Here is a 16,596-nt window from a genome sequence, read left to right on the forward strand (position 1 = left end):
CCCACTGAAAATCTTAAATGGGAGTTAGGCTGGGCTCAGCCTGAGAGACAGCATGAATGGAAACAATCAGCACCCAGTATAGGTCTGAAGGAAGTTGCATCCCTTTGGGAGCAAGGGTGAGATGGGAAGGAATTGTACTTTTCTGAGCTCCAATTATGTCTGGAGGCTCCCCCTTGAATGGTGCAGTCCTGGGAAGGAGTCATTGCATGCCTCCCTTTATTCAGGGCTTTAAGCAAAGGTCTAGACATATGTTGGAAGAGTACTAGGGCAAAACACACAATGTCCAATAAGTAACTGGAATGTGTTGGGCACAACTTCTTGTGTCATTAGGTGGAGGAAGAAACCAGGGGGTAGTAATATTTGACTTGATTCTGACTAACAGGGAGGAATTGGTTGTGAAGCTGAAGGTGGAAGCAGGGCTGGATTAACTTTTTGTGGGCCCGGCGCCAAACATGTTTGTGGACCCCCATTGGGAAAATAGGGCATGTGATGGGGGGCGGTCCGCAGAGCGAGGGGCTAGTTGTGGGCAATGAGGTGCAGTGCAGTGGGAGTGGCACCACTCAGCCCAGCACAAAGACACTGTACACAAACCCACAACTGCTAGATGCACAATGGCCTGCCCAGCCCTGTGCTGCCAGCGCGCCCCTTCAACACTGTCCCCTGCCCAGTGCCCTGCCCTTATGCACTCACCCAGAGACTTCCCCCACAGATCCTTATGCCCAATACCCCCCAGACCCGCGATGCCCAGCACCCATGCACACATGTAAGAGGCAAGAGTATGCCTAGCCCCCTGTATGTGAAACTAACTGCAGGGGCAATTGGAGTTTGCAGGGGGGACCAAGTGAAAGTGGTTGGAGCTCAGCACAGGGCGGGGGGTGTGGATTCTGGGTGCAGGGGAGGTGGGGTTCATTTGGGTAGGGATCCAGGTGTAGGTGGTTGGGGCTCAGTGGGGAGGGTGTCTGGGGGGGCTCATTGGGGCGGTACAGGTGCAGGGAAGGTGGAGCTTGTCAGCGTGACTGTTTGATGGGCCTGCTTAAAAGGGGAGCCCCAGCTGCTGCCAAGGGGATCCACATGCTGGGCCCCTGCTTCCCCATCCCCTTCTTTTCCCCATCCCATGCCCCTTCCCCACCACTCCATCTCCTCCCCATCCCACCCCCTTCTTTCCCCACTGCGTCTTTCCCCCTGCCCCTGCTTCCCCTACCCCCTTCTCTTCCCCATCCCATGCCCCTTCCCCACTGCTCCATCTCCTCCCCAGGCTTGGGGAACAGGGAGAAACCGCCCCCCAGCATGAGCCAGCGGAGCGGACTGGGGCCGGGTTGTTTCACTTCCTGCCCTGGAGTGGAGTGACCTGGCCCCAGCCCACTCCGTTCTGCTCCCCTGGCTCCCAGCCTTGGGACTGGGGAGCAGGGGGGAACCGCCCCCAGCACTCACTGGTGGCACGGCTGGGAGTCGGAGGCATGGAGCAGGCTGGGGCCGGGTCAGTCCTCCACTTACTGCTGCCCAGTGAGTGCAGGGCGCCTAACCCCTGCTGCAGTCCTCAGGGGAAGGGCTGGAGTGGGGGCAGGGTGGGGGCGGAGTATGGGTGGGAAGAGGCAGGGCTGGAATAGGCAGGAGTGGGGGCAGCTTTCCTTGCTGGCTGAGCCAGCCAGAGGATTGGGCTGGCCAGGGTCCCTTCTGATTGTGGGCCCAGCGCCATGGTAAATCCAGTACTGAGTAGAAGTCAACTTGGGTGAAATAAGAGATTTCATTGTTCTAAGGAAAGGAAGGAGTGAGAGCAGCAGAATAAGAACAACAGACTTAAAAAAAAAAATAAATAAAAAGTGCAGACTTCAGCAAACTCAGAAATTGGTAAGTAGTGCCCTGTGGGAGAAAAAATCTAATAGGAAAAAGAATTCAGGAGAGTTGGTAGTTTCTCAGACAATATTTAAAGGCACAAAAGCAAACTCTGCTGATGTGAAGGAAAGATGGGAAGAATAGGAAGAGGAAAAGATGGTTGCATAAGGAGCTCTTTATTGACCTGACAATCAAAAAGGAACATTATAAAAAGTTGAAACATGGTCAAATTAATGAGGATGAGTATAAAAGAATAGCTTGGCATGCAGGGATAAAATCAGAAAGGCTAAAGCACAAAAAGGGCAGTAAGGAGAGGTTCTATAAACATATTAGGAACAAAAGAAACATGAAGGAAAGAACAGGTTCACTACTTATTGGGGAAGGAGAGCTGATACCAGATACCAAGAAGACTCAAGTGCTTGATGCTTATATTGCTTCAGTCTAATTAGAAAGGTAAATTATGACCAGCTGCTTAACTCAATTAATATTAACAGGGTGGAAGGAACACAAGCGAAAATAGGGAAATAACAGATTAAAGACTATTTAGATGAATTCTATGTATTCAAGTAATCAGGGCCTGATGAAATTCACTCTAGGCTTAAGGAACTAATTGAAATCTATGAATCTTGAAACCATTCGAGTCATGGTTGAGAACTCATGGAAGGTGGGTAAGATCCCAGAGGGCTAGGGAGGAGCAAACATTCTGAGGAACAAAGGACTCGGGGAATTAGATCAGTCAGTCTAACTTCAATACCTGGAAAGGTACTGGAACAGTTTTATTAAAAATCAGTCTGTAAGCACCTAGAGGATAATAGGGTTACAAGGAATAGTCAACATTGGGGGAGATGAGGATATGTTTATATCATTTGCAGATGACGCCACATTGGGTGAAGTTGCAAGCACTTTGGAAGACAGGATTAGAATTCAAAATGACCTTGATAAATTGGAGAAATGGTCTGAAATCAGCAACATGAAGCTCAATAAAGACAAGTGCAAAGTATTATAGTTTGGAGGGGAAAATCCAAATGCACAACAAAATGGAGAATAAAGGGTTAGACAGTAGTACTGGGAGTTATAGTAGACCACAAATGGCGTATGAACCAAAAATGTGATGCAGTTTTGAAAAAGGCTAATGTCAGTATGGGGTGTATTAACAGGAGTGCCGTATGCAGGAGCTAATTGTTCTTCTCTATTCAGCACTGGTGAGACCTTGCCTGGCATACTATGTCCAGGTTTTGGTGCCGCATTCAAAGAAAAACATGGAGAAATGAGAGTTCAGCAGAGAGCAACACAAAATGATAAATGTTTGGAAAACATAACCTATGAGGAAGCTAAAAAAGCCTGGGCATGTTTAGTCTCGAGGAAAGAAGACAGAGTGGACCTAACAAGTCTTCAAATATACTAAGAGCTGTTATAAAGAGGATGTGATGGATTGTTTTACAGGTCTATTGAAGGTAGGCCAAAGAATAATTGGTTTAATCTGCAGCAAAGGAGATTTAGTTTAGATATTGGGGGGAAGTGGGGGGACCTTTCTAACTGTAAGGCTACTTAAGTACTGGAATAGATTACCAAAAAAGATTGTGGAATCCCTGTCATTAGGTTTTTAAGAACAGGATAGACAAATATCTGTCAGGGATGATCTAGGTTTACATAGTCCTGCCTCACTGCAGGGGGCTGAAGTTGGATGACCTCTTGAGCTCCCTTCCAGCCCTATACACAGGTGCTGGAACTCGGGGGGGGGGCTGCCACACCCCCTGGTTTGAAGTGGTTTCCATTATATACAGGTTTATAGGTTTGGTTCAATGGCTCTCAGCACCCCCACCATAAAAATTGTTCCATCTCCCCTGGCCCTTCATTCCTATGATTTTATTAATTGAACTCATAAATGTATTGAGCATAACATATGGTTTCAAACTCACATTTTTCTCAACCAGTAAATTAATATATCAATACTTATAAATCAGTTATGAAGCAAAAGTTTGACTTCCCAGAAATTGTAATGGTTATGAGGGTATCAATTGAAGCTATTTTGTTATTTCATCTTCAGAGTAAAGTAAGACAAAACCTCAAACCATATTTACCATAAATTACTATATCTTGTTTGGATTTACTTATCCTCCTGCATCTTCTAAATAAGCATGGCTTCTAATACACTGCATTATAAAGATAAGTGGCCTGACTTTCAGAAGTGCTGAACATCCACAATTCCCACTGAAGTAAATGGGAACTACAAGTGTTTAGTACCTATAAATCTTCAGGTATGAAGGGCTGTATTGTAATTAATCCTGTAAATCATTTAAGGGGGAGCTATTTGGTTCATTCTTCCTGTTTCATCCAAGGGAGTGATGGGGAGTAATCTGTGCCTGCAGAAGCGTTCTGTGTTGGCTCTGGTACATGGCCCAGTCCATTTGGGGACAGAGCCACTCTTGCCACTGCCTGTTTCTGTGTCGGATGTGAAATGGCAGCCTGGTAGCAGCTTCTCTTTTCTGCCTTTGCACACTCCCCAACAATGGGTTTGGCCCACAATTGGACATTTTTACTCCCCTCTGTTGCTTTGCAGCAGGGCCTCTGTTTAAGCCATAAATAAGAGCAGCTACTAAAGAAAGACACTGACCCTAATTCACCAAGGATATAACATAACTGAAGACCTTACCCTGGAGATGAGTTTGGCATGCTGTCTATGGTGTGTTCGAATATTTCAGTAGTCATTACTGCTCTACACTGTAAATTCATATATGAATGGCTACCTACAAATATATAAATCTCAATACTGTATGTTCAAATAAATAATATAAACAATTTCCTGGTCAACACAAGACTCATCTTAGGCAAATGATGTCAACAAATACTACAAGTTACTGCCAAAGTGCTTCATTTAGCAATTGTTATTGGGTGTTTTTTAATTTTTATTTAGCTTATTTTTCTGTCTAGCAGGGTCAACACTAGGTCAGCATATAATCTATGAGTCTGTATCTGAAACTGTTGAAACCAGGCACAAGTACTGTAGGTCAACTTGCCATTTTCTACATGTTTTACTGTTGGTACCAAAATGCCTGGACCCGAACACAATGTTTCATTTCAAATGGAGCTCATATACTTGTTCAAGCCGGGACACTGCAAGCTCTCGGGGAAACTGCTTTATTTCCAGAAAGAGCATGCTTCACTGTGAAGTGGATGCATACTTTGTAATTTGTCTAGCACTTTAGTGAAACGTTGGACAGTAACAAATATTAAAGCACAGCTTGCTCCAGAGTCTTTTATATTGTACTTTAACTGTGGCTGAAGATGCAATATGGGCTATCCCGGTATTACAGTGACAGCATTAGGTATAGGCCCTACCAAATTCATGGTCCATTCTGGTCAATTTCATGGCCAGAGGGTTTTAAAATTGGTCAGTTTCATGATTTCAGATATTTATATCTGAAATTTCACAGTGTTGTAACTGGGGAGGGTCTTGATCCAAAATGGGATCATAGAGGGGTTGCAATTGAAAAGTTGTTGTGTGGGGAGATCACAAGATTGTCACCCTCGCTTTTGTGCTCTCTGAGCTGCCTTAAGTTTGAGGAGATTCTGGGAGGTGGAGGTGGGTATGATCTCCCCCATGCTACTAGGAGTGCCCCAGCCGGGGGCTGCTAGTCCAGGCCAGTGACAGATTAAGGCAGGGGGCCCCCTTGAAAAATGGGTGCCCCAGCCCCAGAAGAAGCCCTAGGGTGGAAGCCCCAACTGGGTCACCCTGAACCCTGGCAGGACCCCTCGGAGAAGAAGCCCCAAGCCCTGGCTGCAGCTGCGGGGCTGAAGCCTCAAGCCCAGACTGCCCTGAGCCTTGGCTGGGGAGGGGAGGGGAGGGGAATGGAAGCCCCAAGCCACTCCGGCAGGGGGAGGACGGAAGCCCCAATACCGGGTTGCCCTAGCTGGGGTTGGGGAAGTCCCGTGGCCAGGCTGCCCATGTTGGAGCAGTAGATGGTGCCTTTAGCTCTGGCTGGAGCAACAGGGAGCAGAAGCCCCCAGCTCCGGCTGGAGCGGGGGAGGCCCCGAGCCCAGTCTGCCTCAGGTGCAGCCACTGGGAGCAGAAGCTCCCACCCCAGCAGGAGCTGCTGGGGGAGGAAGGGGAAGCCAGGAGCTCGGTGCCTAGAGCTGCGGCAGGAACTGCGGGGGTGGGGGGAAGGGACGGATGCCCAGCTCCCAGGCTGCTGCAGTGCACAAGTGAGGGCGTACCACCCTCATTTCTGTGCTGCCTCTGGAGGTGCCTCTGATCTCCTCACCAAGAGCAGTCATGCGGGGGAAGGACCAGCAGCAGGGGAGATCAGATTTCATGAGGAAGGGCTGATTTTTGTTAGGGCCCTAATTATGTACAGTGTGGGTCAAATGGCACAGTCCTTACACAGCCAAAAAAATCCCATGCGAGTTGAATGAGAAGTTTTGGCTTGAATAGGAATTATGGCTGGAAAAGGACTGCGGGATCTGGCCTCATGCAGTTATGTGGCTGTAAGTGAAGGGAGTAAAAATAGAAATATTCCTTGAGCTGCTAGAGAGCACCAATTCTTCTGATTAAAGAACGGACATTAATGGCAGAACTAAAAGAGGCCATGTGTTGTTCTATCCTGACCAGAAGGGTGAAGTGGCTAGCAGAAGAATTAGGTTGGAGAAATAAAGCAGGAGAAAATCAAATCAGTGTCTCCAGAATGACAGACTGAGCTTCATCAATGCAGGGACACCGCAGGCACCCTGGCTAGCACAGTAAGTAATGATAGAACTATAGATGCTCTGCACAGGGTCCTCCCCATTCACTGCTCCTTCTCTACCGCCTCCTAACAGCCTGAGAAATAAGGGTTTGACAGGGAGCTCTGCTGTTGGAAAGGGGTCAGTATACTTAGGTAGGCCCTTGGGTTGTAGTGCTACCTTACTGAAGCTGCTATTCCAACCCATGAGCTGAAATGTTATCACTTTCTCTGCACTCACTTTGATGAGAGTATTGAACCATTTGAGTTGCCAAAGTATTGATACTGTGGACCCTTCCCTGACCTGTCTCACCAGTCTAACGAAGGCTACAGTGGGGAGCATCTTCACAGAGCACAGGGACAAGAAGACCCACTAGGTGCCAGTCCAGCCCCAACCTCTTCCCTTTTATAGCCCCACAGTAGGGCTCAAGTTGTTTGGGGAGCTGTGCAGGGGGCCCAATGTACTTGAGTAACTTTCTCCCTGAGATCAGAAGTAGTGCTCTACATTTTTTTCTACTGATGTGTTTGCACAAGTCTAATTTTCATAAGAATTAGAATAACTCTAGCCCCCTTTTCACCCAACCTCACTACATCAACACTGCCTTGGACCTACCTGTTAATTAAAACCTTGCATGGGAACAACATTATCTCTTAACAAACAATATTCCTACTATATCTGTTTTAATACGATGTGCTTAAATTAGAAAATGTAATGTGTAAGAATAAACATCTGCTACTTACCAGGTGAAGATAAGACACAGCAATGTGGATATTAAAATAAGAACTTGGTTAAACATTGCAGACTGTGTACGTTGAATGGCTCTATGGAGATCATTCTATATTAACAGAAAAAGCAGGTTGGTTATGGGTTTTTTTAAATAATGCATCTGCTGATCCTATACAATAGTTCCATGATATTTTGATAAGATACAACGGCCCAAACGCACTTAAAATTTGCTGAGCACAGTGTGTGGTACAAAGTAGTCAGCTGTTGTCAGTTGACCACCCTGGCATAGTTTAGAGCATCCTGGAGTCTGTGCTAAATTTAATCAGCTGGCCCAGATGGTTCCGTATGCCAGTCAGGAGTAACTGGGGCATAGCAGCTCTTTAGACCCCTGATGCAGAGAATACATGTGAGTGGCATAAGAGTTGGCCGTTCAGGGAACTTCCCTTGTTGGAAGTCAGTGATGTGCCAGTTTCCACCAACTGAGGAACTACTGGAAAATATTTCCAAATTTGATATGGTGATACAACAAAATGTAGAAGCATTTCCATGATTGAATTGTGAAAGTGATTAATCTCATGACAAATTTGTCCCCTGACCAGAAAGCAACAGCCTTGCTGAAGACAACAGACTCAGAAATGGACATTTTTAAAAAAAAGTTATTCTTGCCTAACTATTTTTGGTCATACTTACAATCATGTTCTCCAAAGCATGTTTGGCAAGCCAGCAATTTAAAAATACTGGAATAAATATGTTTCTTAGTGCAGGCCAGAAAATCTGAGGAGGGTGAAATAAACATAAATACATCTTAACAGCTTTTCTGTCCAAGAAACTACATCCAATTCAGTGTTTATAAAATTGTGTACTCCTGATGTAAAAACTGGTAACTACATTACTCCTTTGTGTATAATATATATGATACCCAAAAGCATGTGACTGAGATAGGTAGTTTACAGTATAGATAACATTTTACCATGCAAGTTTTCTCTGCTTTTACATCTAACTGGTTTATCTTGCTCATTGCATTGTTAGCTGTGTGGCTTTTTTAAATATTTTTTTTCAAGAAGAAAAACATAGTTTGCTAAATTAGCCTCTCCAATAGGGCCTGCTCATCACTCATACAGGTCAACAGAGACTTCAGCAGACCCATAATCCCACCCAGGTATGGACACTGACACTTAATTCAGATACTTACTGTAATGATAAAGGGGACAGCGTTGATTATTTCCAGGAGGAAGGGTATTCGCAAAACTTGTTCCCAGAGGTTTCCCTTTTTAAAACAACAGAACATACCAAACTTCAGAAACAGACTTTCACTGAGTTACACAGTAGAGACCATTCATCCCAAACAATGTACAAATATGCAACATTCTGAAAAGACCAAGTGCCTAATCCTGTGGTAGGCAAGGCTCCCATTGATGTCATTGGGAGTCGTGCCTGAGAAAGGACTGCAGGATTTGGCACTAGTGTTCCTACTGGTGAGTGGGTGGAGAGAATACAATAGATTAGGTAAATGAGAGAACATAACACTTTTCTGTTTATATCTCAGGGAAGTTAAAATAGGGGCCAGCAGCAGGGGAAAACTCCATGAGACTTCCCTCACAGAGCTCTCTCCAGATCACTCTGTCAGGAGTCTGCTATCCCTGTGGAATAGGCAGTGATATTTGGCTCAGTGATTCTTTCAGTACTGAAGTTGTTGAACTGTGGATTAAACACTGGGCCAAAGAGAGTAAGAAAGTGTGTGAGTAACTCTGTAGTCTAGTGGTTTGAGCTCTCACCTGGAGGGCAGGAGACCCAGGATCCAGACCTCCTGCTCCAATGACTTTTTAAAAATGTATTCACAGTGGAACATCTTCAACAGGAGATACTAAGAATATCCCATAGCTCAGTGACTAAGGCCATCACCTGAGAGACAGCAGATTCCAGTTGAAATCTCTTTTCCCTCTCAGGTGGAGAGACAGCTTGGGTTTGAGATCTCCCACATCCCAGATGAGAACACTCACTGCTGGGCTAAAGGTTAAGAGGGAGATCCTCTTCTCCACCCCCTCTTTTGTGTAAGATCACCTAGAAGTGCCAAATCTAGCAGGCGAGGTCTGAACCTGTTTACCAGATTGGGCCCTGCAGGTGAGTTAGGCAGAGGAATACCTATCTTCCCCCGGTTTGTGTCTTGCTTTAGGGCTTGGGTGTCTGGATCCCTAATGTCGGACTGTGCTGCATATGCTCAGAGGCAGAAGCAAAGGTCCCTTAGGGAACTTTTATGCCAAAAATGTAGGTGCGGGCGATTTTAAGCACCTACAAGGTTTGGGGGTTGCTGAGCAGTGAATCCCAGTGGGTCCCGATTCTGGGATTTAGGCACCCAAGTCCTCTTGTGAATCCAGCTCCCAGGGACTCTTCACAAAGGTAAAGTTCATGTAGCTCGTACTAGTTAATGTAATACTGCAGCATGTACACTGTGGAATAGATCTTGTCAATATCTCAAGAATTTGAAGTGTAGTAGGATAAATTAAAAATAGACATAAATGATCTGACATTTATTTCAACAAATTAATTAATCCTCATTATTCTATCTTTGGACTCAGTCACTGAATGCTAAATACAAGCTTTGTTGTGCAAAAAGGAAATTCTCTAATCTCTCCTCCCACCCCCCCACCCCACACACACCTTCATCTCCAGAAGCCACTGCTGCTATAGTGCCAGAAGAATTGTATTTTGACAGATGAATGAGACTATAGTTGGATAGTTTTAAATGTTCTGTGTGGTAAATGTACACAGAAGTGATGGAAGAAGGATGATTAAAGGCTGTGGTTGTATTTAACTGTGGGCACAATAAAAAATAAATGAAATTTGAATTTCAATTTTTTAATTCATTATAAACTCACCCACCATGTATTCCTACTGAACAAATATCTTCGCTTATTTTCCTGTCTAGGGGACTTCTCTTTATGCTTCCTAACAAAGGATGATCAGCTGCTACAGATTTCACTGTATTGGTAGTGTCCATCACAAGAGAGAAAAAAGGACACAAGTGTATTAAACACAAAGGAAGTTCTTTATTTGGGATTCTGGACATGCAGATCCTGCTGCTACCTGGTTCTCAATCTTGCAGATTGTTGGAACAAAGCTTGTGTTCTATCACACAGGATCTGTCTTGGGTCTGGCAGACAGTGTTATGGGGAGCAGATATGTATATTATTGTGAGAGACCTGCCCTAAAGTTAATAGATCAAGTAGGACGGTTAGCCTCCATGCAGATCTCTGATATAAAAATAATCACTTCAGGAAATGTACAACTTCTCATTATCTGATCCTATGGGACTGATTCTCCACTGACCTGTACCATGCGGAACTCATTGCCAGGGGATGTTGTGAGAGCCAAACTATTACTAGTTCAAAAAAGAATTTGATAAGTTCATAGAGGATAGACCCATTAATAGCTATTAACCAAGATGGTCAGGGATGCAACCCCATGCTCTGGGTGCCCCTAAGCCTCTGACTGCCAAAAGGTGGCAGTGGACAACAGGATGGATCAGTTGATGATTGCCCTGATCTGTTCATTTCTTCTGAAGCACCTGGCATTGGCTGTTGTTGGAAGAAAAGATACTGGGCCAAATGAATCGTTGGTCTGACTCAATATGGACATTCTTCTGCATAGTAATTTACTATACTTGTAAAGTGGATATAAATTGCTACCAAAACAGGATGGCATTTTTATACCCACTTTCCAGGGATATAAAGAACTACTTTAGGGAACTGATTCACCATTGCTTTTGTGTACTCATTTAAAAGCAAAGTAGGCGTAGGGATAAAATGCTAGATAAAATAGTTATGTATATAAAGTTTGCACAGGTGTAAACTACACAAGTTCAAGGCCCTAGAAAATCTGGCCCAATAACTTTAGAATGAAAAGTGGCATTGCTTTATAAACAGTATGTTGGCACCAGTTGTTTTTCATTGTACTATTTTTTCCACCAAGAGACTTATATTTATAATGGACAATGCCTAATTTATATAAACAGTACTAGCTGCTTTTTATCAGGTATAATTTAGTAGCCAGTTTTAAGATTATTAAAAATGTTACACTCTTTGAAAAACATTTCTGGCAATCATCACTTGATAAGTATAATAAACTATTACTCTGTGACTCTGATGGATTGACTAGTTATTAAATACCATTGACTCATAGACTAAAAGCACAAAATGCTCTCATTTCACACAATGAGATATTTAAACTTTTAAAATAAAGCCTTTTCTTGTTTTGTTTGGTGACATTTATTTTACTGTTTTATCAAAACAGCTCAAAATGCAGACTTCTTACAATTCACTGTAATAGCACATAATAAAAATTAAAGGGCAAATTATGTGAGGAAATTCTGACGAAAACATTAGAAAAATATAACTAATGAGAACTTGACATTTTAAGGAAAAAAACAAAGACAAATGTATAATAGTTTGTTCTTGCATTCATCAGCAGATCTCAAAGCATTTTGCAAAGATCCCTAGTTTAGAGTTGGAATAGCTGAGGTGCAGACAAATATGGCCCCATATTTTCAAAATTGCCCTCTATTTGTGTGTGCCTCGATTCCTGAGTGCCCAATTTCAGATAACTGGACCTTGATTTTTTTAAAAAAGTTTTCCAGAGATATTGTGCAGCAACAACTTGAACTGATGTCAGAGAGAGTTGAGGGTACTCCACATATTGGAAAAATAAGACCATAGAGATATGATTATACCCCCCCGCCAAATGACACCTTTGAAAATTGTCTCTAACCAACACAGAGAGGCAGTAGAAGAATTGTAAGTGAAACTCAAGATTTCTGACTTCCAGTCCTCTGCTCTGATTATTATGATACCTAATACATTTGAGAAACAAGAAAGGCTGTTTGAGACAATATGCCATCCTCTATAGATCTGTCAGACTTTCTGCTTTTGCATTATACCATTTAAGCCCAGACACAAAGGTAGGCCTCTCTTGCCTTTACATTTACTTTCTTCAATTGCCTCTTGCAATAATTTTAGTCACAGATTTTCAAAGGTATTTAGGCATTGCTCTGTTCGGCATTGCTAGGCCAAAGGAGCAGATTTTCAAAAGGTATTTAGACAATTAAACAAAGATGCCTAGTGGGATTTTCAAAAGTACCAAAGGCCCAGATCCACAAAGGTATTTAATCTCCTAACTTCTTTGACATAAATGGAAGTTAGGGGCCTAAATACCTTTGTGGATCTGAGGCAAGGTGCCTATTTACAGCTTTTCATTCCAAAGGCTCCCTGAATACTTTGGATGTACATAAATCATAGACTCATAGGACTGGAAGCGACCTAGAGAGGTCATCTAATCTAGTCCCCTGCACTCGTGGTAGGACTAAGTTTCATCTAGACCATCCCTGACCGTGTTTGTCTAACCTGCTCTTAAAAATCTCCAATGATGGAGATTCCACAGCCTCCCTGGGCAACTTATTCCAGTGCTTAAGCACCCTGACAATTAGGAAATTTTTCCTAATGTCCAACCTAAACTGCCCTTGCTGCAATTTAAGCCCATTGCTTCTTGTCCTATCCTCAGAGGCTATGGAGAATAACTTTTCTCCCTCCTCCTTGTAATAAAGTTTATCACTTCATCCACTAATAAAATGCAGCCCAGCTGGAATGAAAGTTTTATATATATATATATATATATATTTTACTGTTAACTGCAAGCCTATCCAGTGGCTTAGGGCAGGAAGTAGAGAATAATACACTATCCAAATAAAAGGTTGTGAACATTTAAATTAGCAGAGTGCAATCGTCCAAATTAGAATGTAACACCTAACACTCCCATTCTTCTGAAAAGTGCTGTCTGATTTGTAATGAAGTAAAAGCAGTCAAGACCATGGCTTTCATTTTCATGAAAGATAGCCTTTCCAACAGCACAGTGCTCCCTAATGCCAATCCAGCATCAGAAGGAATTGCTGAATCAACACCATTTCCTGAATGACCTTGGCACCTGTTGGGAGATGTAGATAACACATCTTCAGAAAAAAGACGTCAGTAATTTGCCCCCAAATTGTTGCCCTATTTTGGCAAATCTATATTCATTACAAATCTATACAGTGCTACTTGTCAGGTCCTCAGCTGGTGTAAATTGAAGTAGTGCCACTAAATTTGATTGGGGGGGGGGGAGGCGATTTACATTAGCTGAGCATCTGGATGCCTATTTCTTCCTTCACCTTTTTGGTACCATGATATTTCTCAGTCCTCTACAGCTTTTCTTAAGTAAGCATTGGGCTGATTAAAACCTCACTGAAGTCAATGAAAAGACTGCCATTGACTTCATGGGCTTTCATTCAGACCCATCGTAAACTTCATAAATCATGAATGAGTCATGCACTTCAGTGTAATTATAAGTAACATTTTTCTTGACCAATTAGTCACAGGTAATTGAAAGATAATCATTTTTATCTTTCAGTCAACCTGTAAGTAGTAAACTGCCTTACAAAGGGATCTTGTCTCTTGTCAATGAGCATGTGTAAACTGCCCTTAGCATTAAGAGAAATCTATCAAATGGAGAATTGATTCCAAAGAATAAATCCAATAGGCCTTACCTTGTAGCTCAGATAACCCAGCAGCATTGTTTCAAACAGACTTATCAAAGCCACTGAAACCTAACATAATGATATATAAATATATATGTTAATGTAGAGTTAGTAATGTAATTAAAGCAAAAAGGACCTGAAGAATTAAATTGAAAGTTTAAAGATAAAACTAGCTGATCTATGGTGAAGAACTCTTCTCAACCTATCTTTAAGCACTAAAGCTTAGTTCTAATCTTAAAACCTCTTATCACGGTATGTGCTGAAAAAAGCCCTGTTCCTGATGAATGATCCATTAGTATTTACACCCTGCACTTGTCCTAAGTCCTGTTGTCTGCTAGGCGCTGCCCTCAAAATCTCCTCCATGAATATTGTTTTAGAAGGTCTCCAGAATGGTGTCTCCATGGATTTTTAGGGAAGGTCAAATAAAAGCAACCTGTCTCTGTGCCATGCTGCAACTGGCAGGCTTTTGGCAACTTCCAGGACTTGTCCCATTTTGAGATGACAAAGTATAAGGAATGTGTTTAAAAAATAAGACAAATGGTGGGAGGGAGTCATGACCTTTTCCAAACATTACACTGAAATGTTATTTTTCTTAGTGTGTGTGGGTCATAATTATAACCCCCTCTCCCCAAAAGTCTTAAAACACTGCAAAAGAGAGATGGTAAATTGCATTGTTTAAATCAGTTTCTGTTGAACTAATGGGCATATATACAAGGTCAGTGACCTGTCTTAAACTAGTAAATATCTATTTGGTTGACACATTGCATATATACTCCCCAATGTCTTTTAAAACTAATCACAAAACCAGCTTAAGCTTGTGCATACATTACATTAAAAATTTTACTATTTATACATTTGTATAACTTAATCTGGAGTCTGGAATCAAATTAGTCTCTATTCCTAATTTAAAATTAATGCTCACTACTAATGAAAGCTTAACATCCTGTACTACTTGCACTTGAAATTAGAAATTACATTATCAAGATTCAAAATAGATGGTGTGAATTAGAAAATATATTTTAAAAAATCACAAAAACATTTCACTCTTACAGTAGTTAGCATTGCTCCAGCTAAAGTGAAGTTTTTTATCTTGCATAAAAGTGGAATTTAGTTTGCTGTTACTATATAACATTTTATATATAATATATATCTCCTCCTATTTTGTGTTTATATCTATCTTCCTGTGTTCATTGACTAGCATAGGTTTACAGTATAAGAATAAGTCGAAAACCAGCACCATAAACTATTAAGGCTATGTCTCAACAGCTTAAGATAAATATAGAAAGTAATCTAGATGTCTACGTCAAACTTTATTTGCTCAGATTGCGTATTTTAAACAAATATTCAAAAGTTATCTCCATCAGAGAAATGTTGCTTTAATAAACAACTGTATTACACAGAGATAGAATTCACCAAAACATATTTGTACTGAGCGTAGTGCAAAAATATAATACCATAATTATACTAGATGGTTCAGGAATCCTTAATAGAAAAATGAATTATTTAGGGAGAACTCCCACAACTATCTTCAAAGTTTTGCTCTTAACTTAATTCAAAGCAATAGCTTATTAACTTAATGCAAAGCAATAGCTTATTTTCAGAAAGTTTAATAACTATGGGCCTGATTCCAATGTGCTGAGCACCTGAAATCCCATAACTTTTTTATTTATTTTAGATTAGAAACCAGAAAGGCACCTACTTAAAAGACAAGCCATATAACAGACAAGAGACAGCAGCAATCCCACATAATACAACTAAATAAACTATATAATAGCGCCATTCAGATTTGAAAAATGAAAACCTGAAATGACATTTCTTAAACAATATCTCCCTCCTCTTGAAGTGTGCCTAGAAGATTAACAAATCCAGACTATTTTGGATCAGGATGGGGATCATCTGCCAAAGCCAAGAGAGGACCCCTCACAGAGAATATCCTAGTAGCAATCCATTATTCTTTACTGAGGGGAAGGATGATCAAATTTGAGTGCCACCATAGATCTCTCCTGCAGCAGTGAGGAAAGGCAATCTCTCAGATAGGCAGGTCCGATACCACTTAGGGCTTTGTGAGTGAAAACCAACAGCTTAAACTGCATTTGGAAACCCACAGGCAGCCAGTGCAGATCACAAAGCACTGGTGTAATGTACTCGTAACAAGATTCTCCACTTACTGTGTGGACTGCCATATTCTGCACTAGCTTTGGCTTCCTTGTGGATTGAAGGTATAGACCCAAATAGAACCCATTGCAAGAGCTTAGTCTTCCGGCAAAGAAGTTGAAACTCAGGTTATGTCGACAGTAGAGAGCTTACAGCAGCATAGCTGTACCAATGCAGCTACGCCGCTGTAAGATCTCTTATGTAGCCGCTTGGTGCTGTCAGGTCTCCCATCAGCATAATTAAGCCACCCCCAACGAGCGGCAGTAGCTATGTCAGCAGGAGAGCTCCCACCGACATAGCACTGTGCACACTACCACTTATGCTGGTATGATTTCTCTCACTTGAGGTTAGAATATTCACATTCCTGAGTGACATAAGTTTTGCCAACATAAGTGGCAGTATAGATGTGGCCTTATAACCTCAACCGTGGTCTACACTACCAACTTATGTCAGTATAACTACATTGCTTGGGTGTGGAAAATCAACACCCCTAAGCAACGCAGTTATACCGACCTAACTCCTGGTGTAGAGAGCACTATGTTGATGAGAGGGCTAGACAAGCTCTTAGAAAAGGCTGCAAGATTGGGTCCAGTTTAGTTCGA

At 42.2% G+C, this 16,596-nt stretch overlaps 1 protein-coding gene across 8 annotated transcripts in view; it reads right to left on the minus strand.

The window, feature by feature from the left end:
• The window catches only part of KCNT2 (potassium sodium-activated channel subfamily T member 2), a 296,063-nt gene that overhangs the window by 177,911 nt on the left and 101,556 nt on the right, over nucleotides 1-16,596 (minus strand). For all 8 annotated transcript variants that reach the window (XM_048861563.2, XM_048861559.2, XM_048861560.2 and 5 more), the window contains exons 6-9: nucleotides 13,850-13,909; nucleotides 8,471-8,545; nucleotides 7,969-8,052; nucleotides 7,293-7,387 (exon numbers count right to left, since the gene is read on the minus strand). In XM_048861563.2, coding sequence (XP_048717520.2) covers nucleotides 7,293-7,387; nucleotides 7,969-8,052; nucleotides 8,471-8,545; nucleotides 13,850-13,909 — 314 coding nt within the window. The remainder of the gene's footprint in view (nucleotides 1-7,292; nucleotides 7,388-7,968; nucleotides 8,053-8,470; nucleotides 8,546-13,849; nucleotides 13,910-16,596) is intronic.

Source organism: Caretta caretta, chromosome 8 (assembly GCF_965140235.1).
Source record: "Caretta caretta isolate rCarCar2 chromosome 8, rCarCar1.hap1, whole genome shotgun sequence".
Lineage (NCBI taxonomy): Eukaryota > Metazoa > Chordata > Testudines > Cheloniidae > Caretta > Caretta caretta.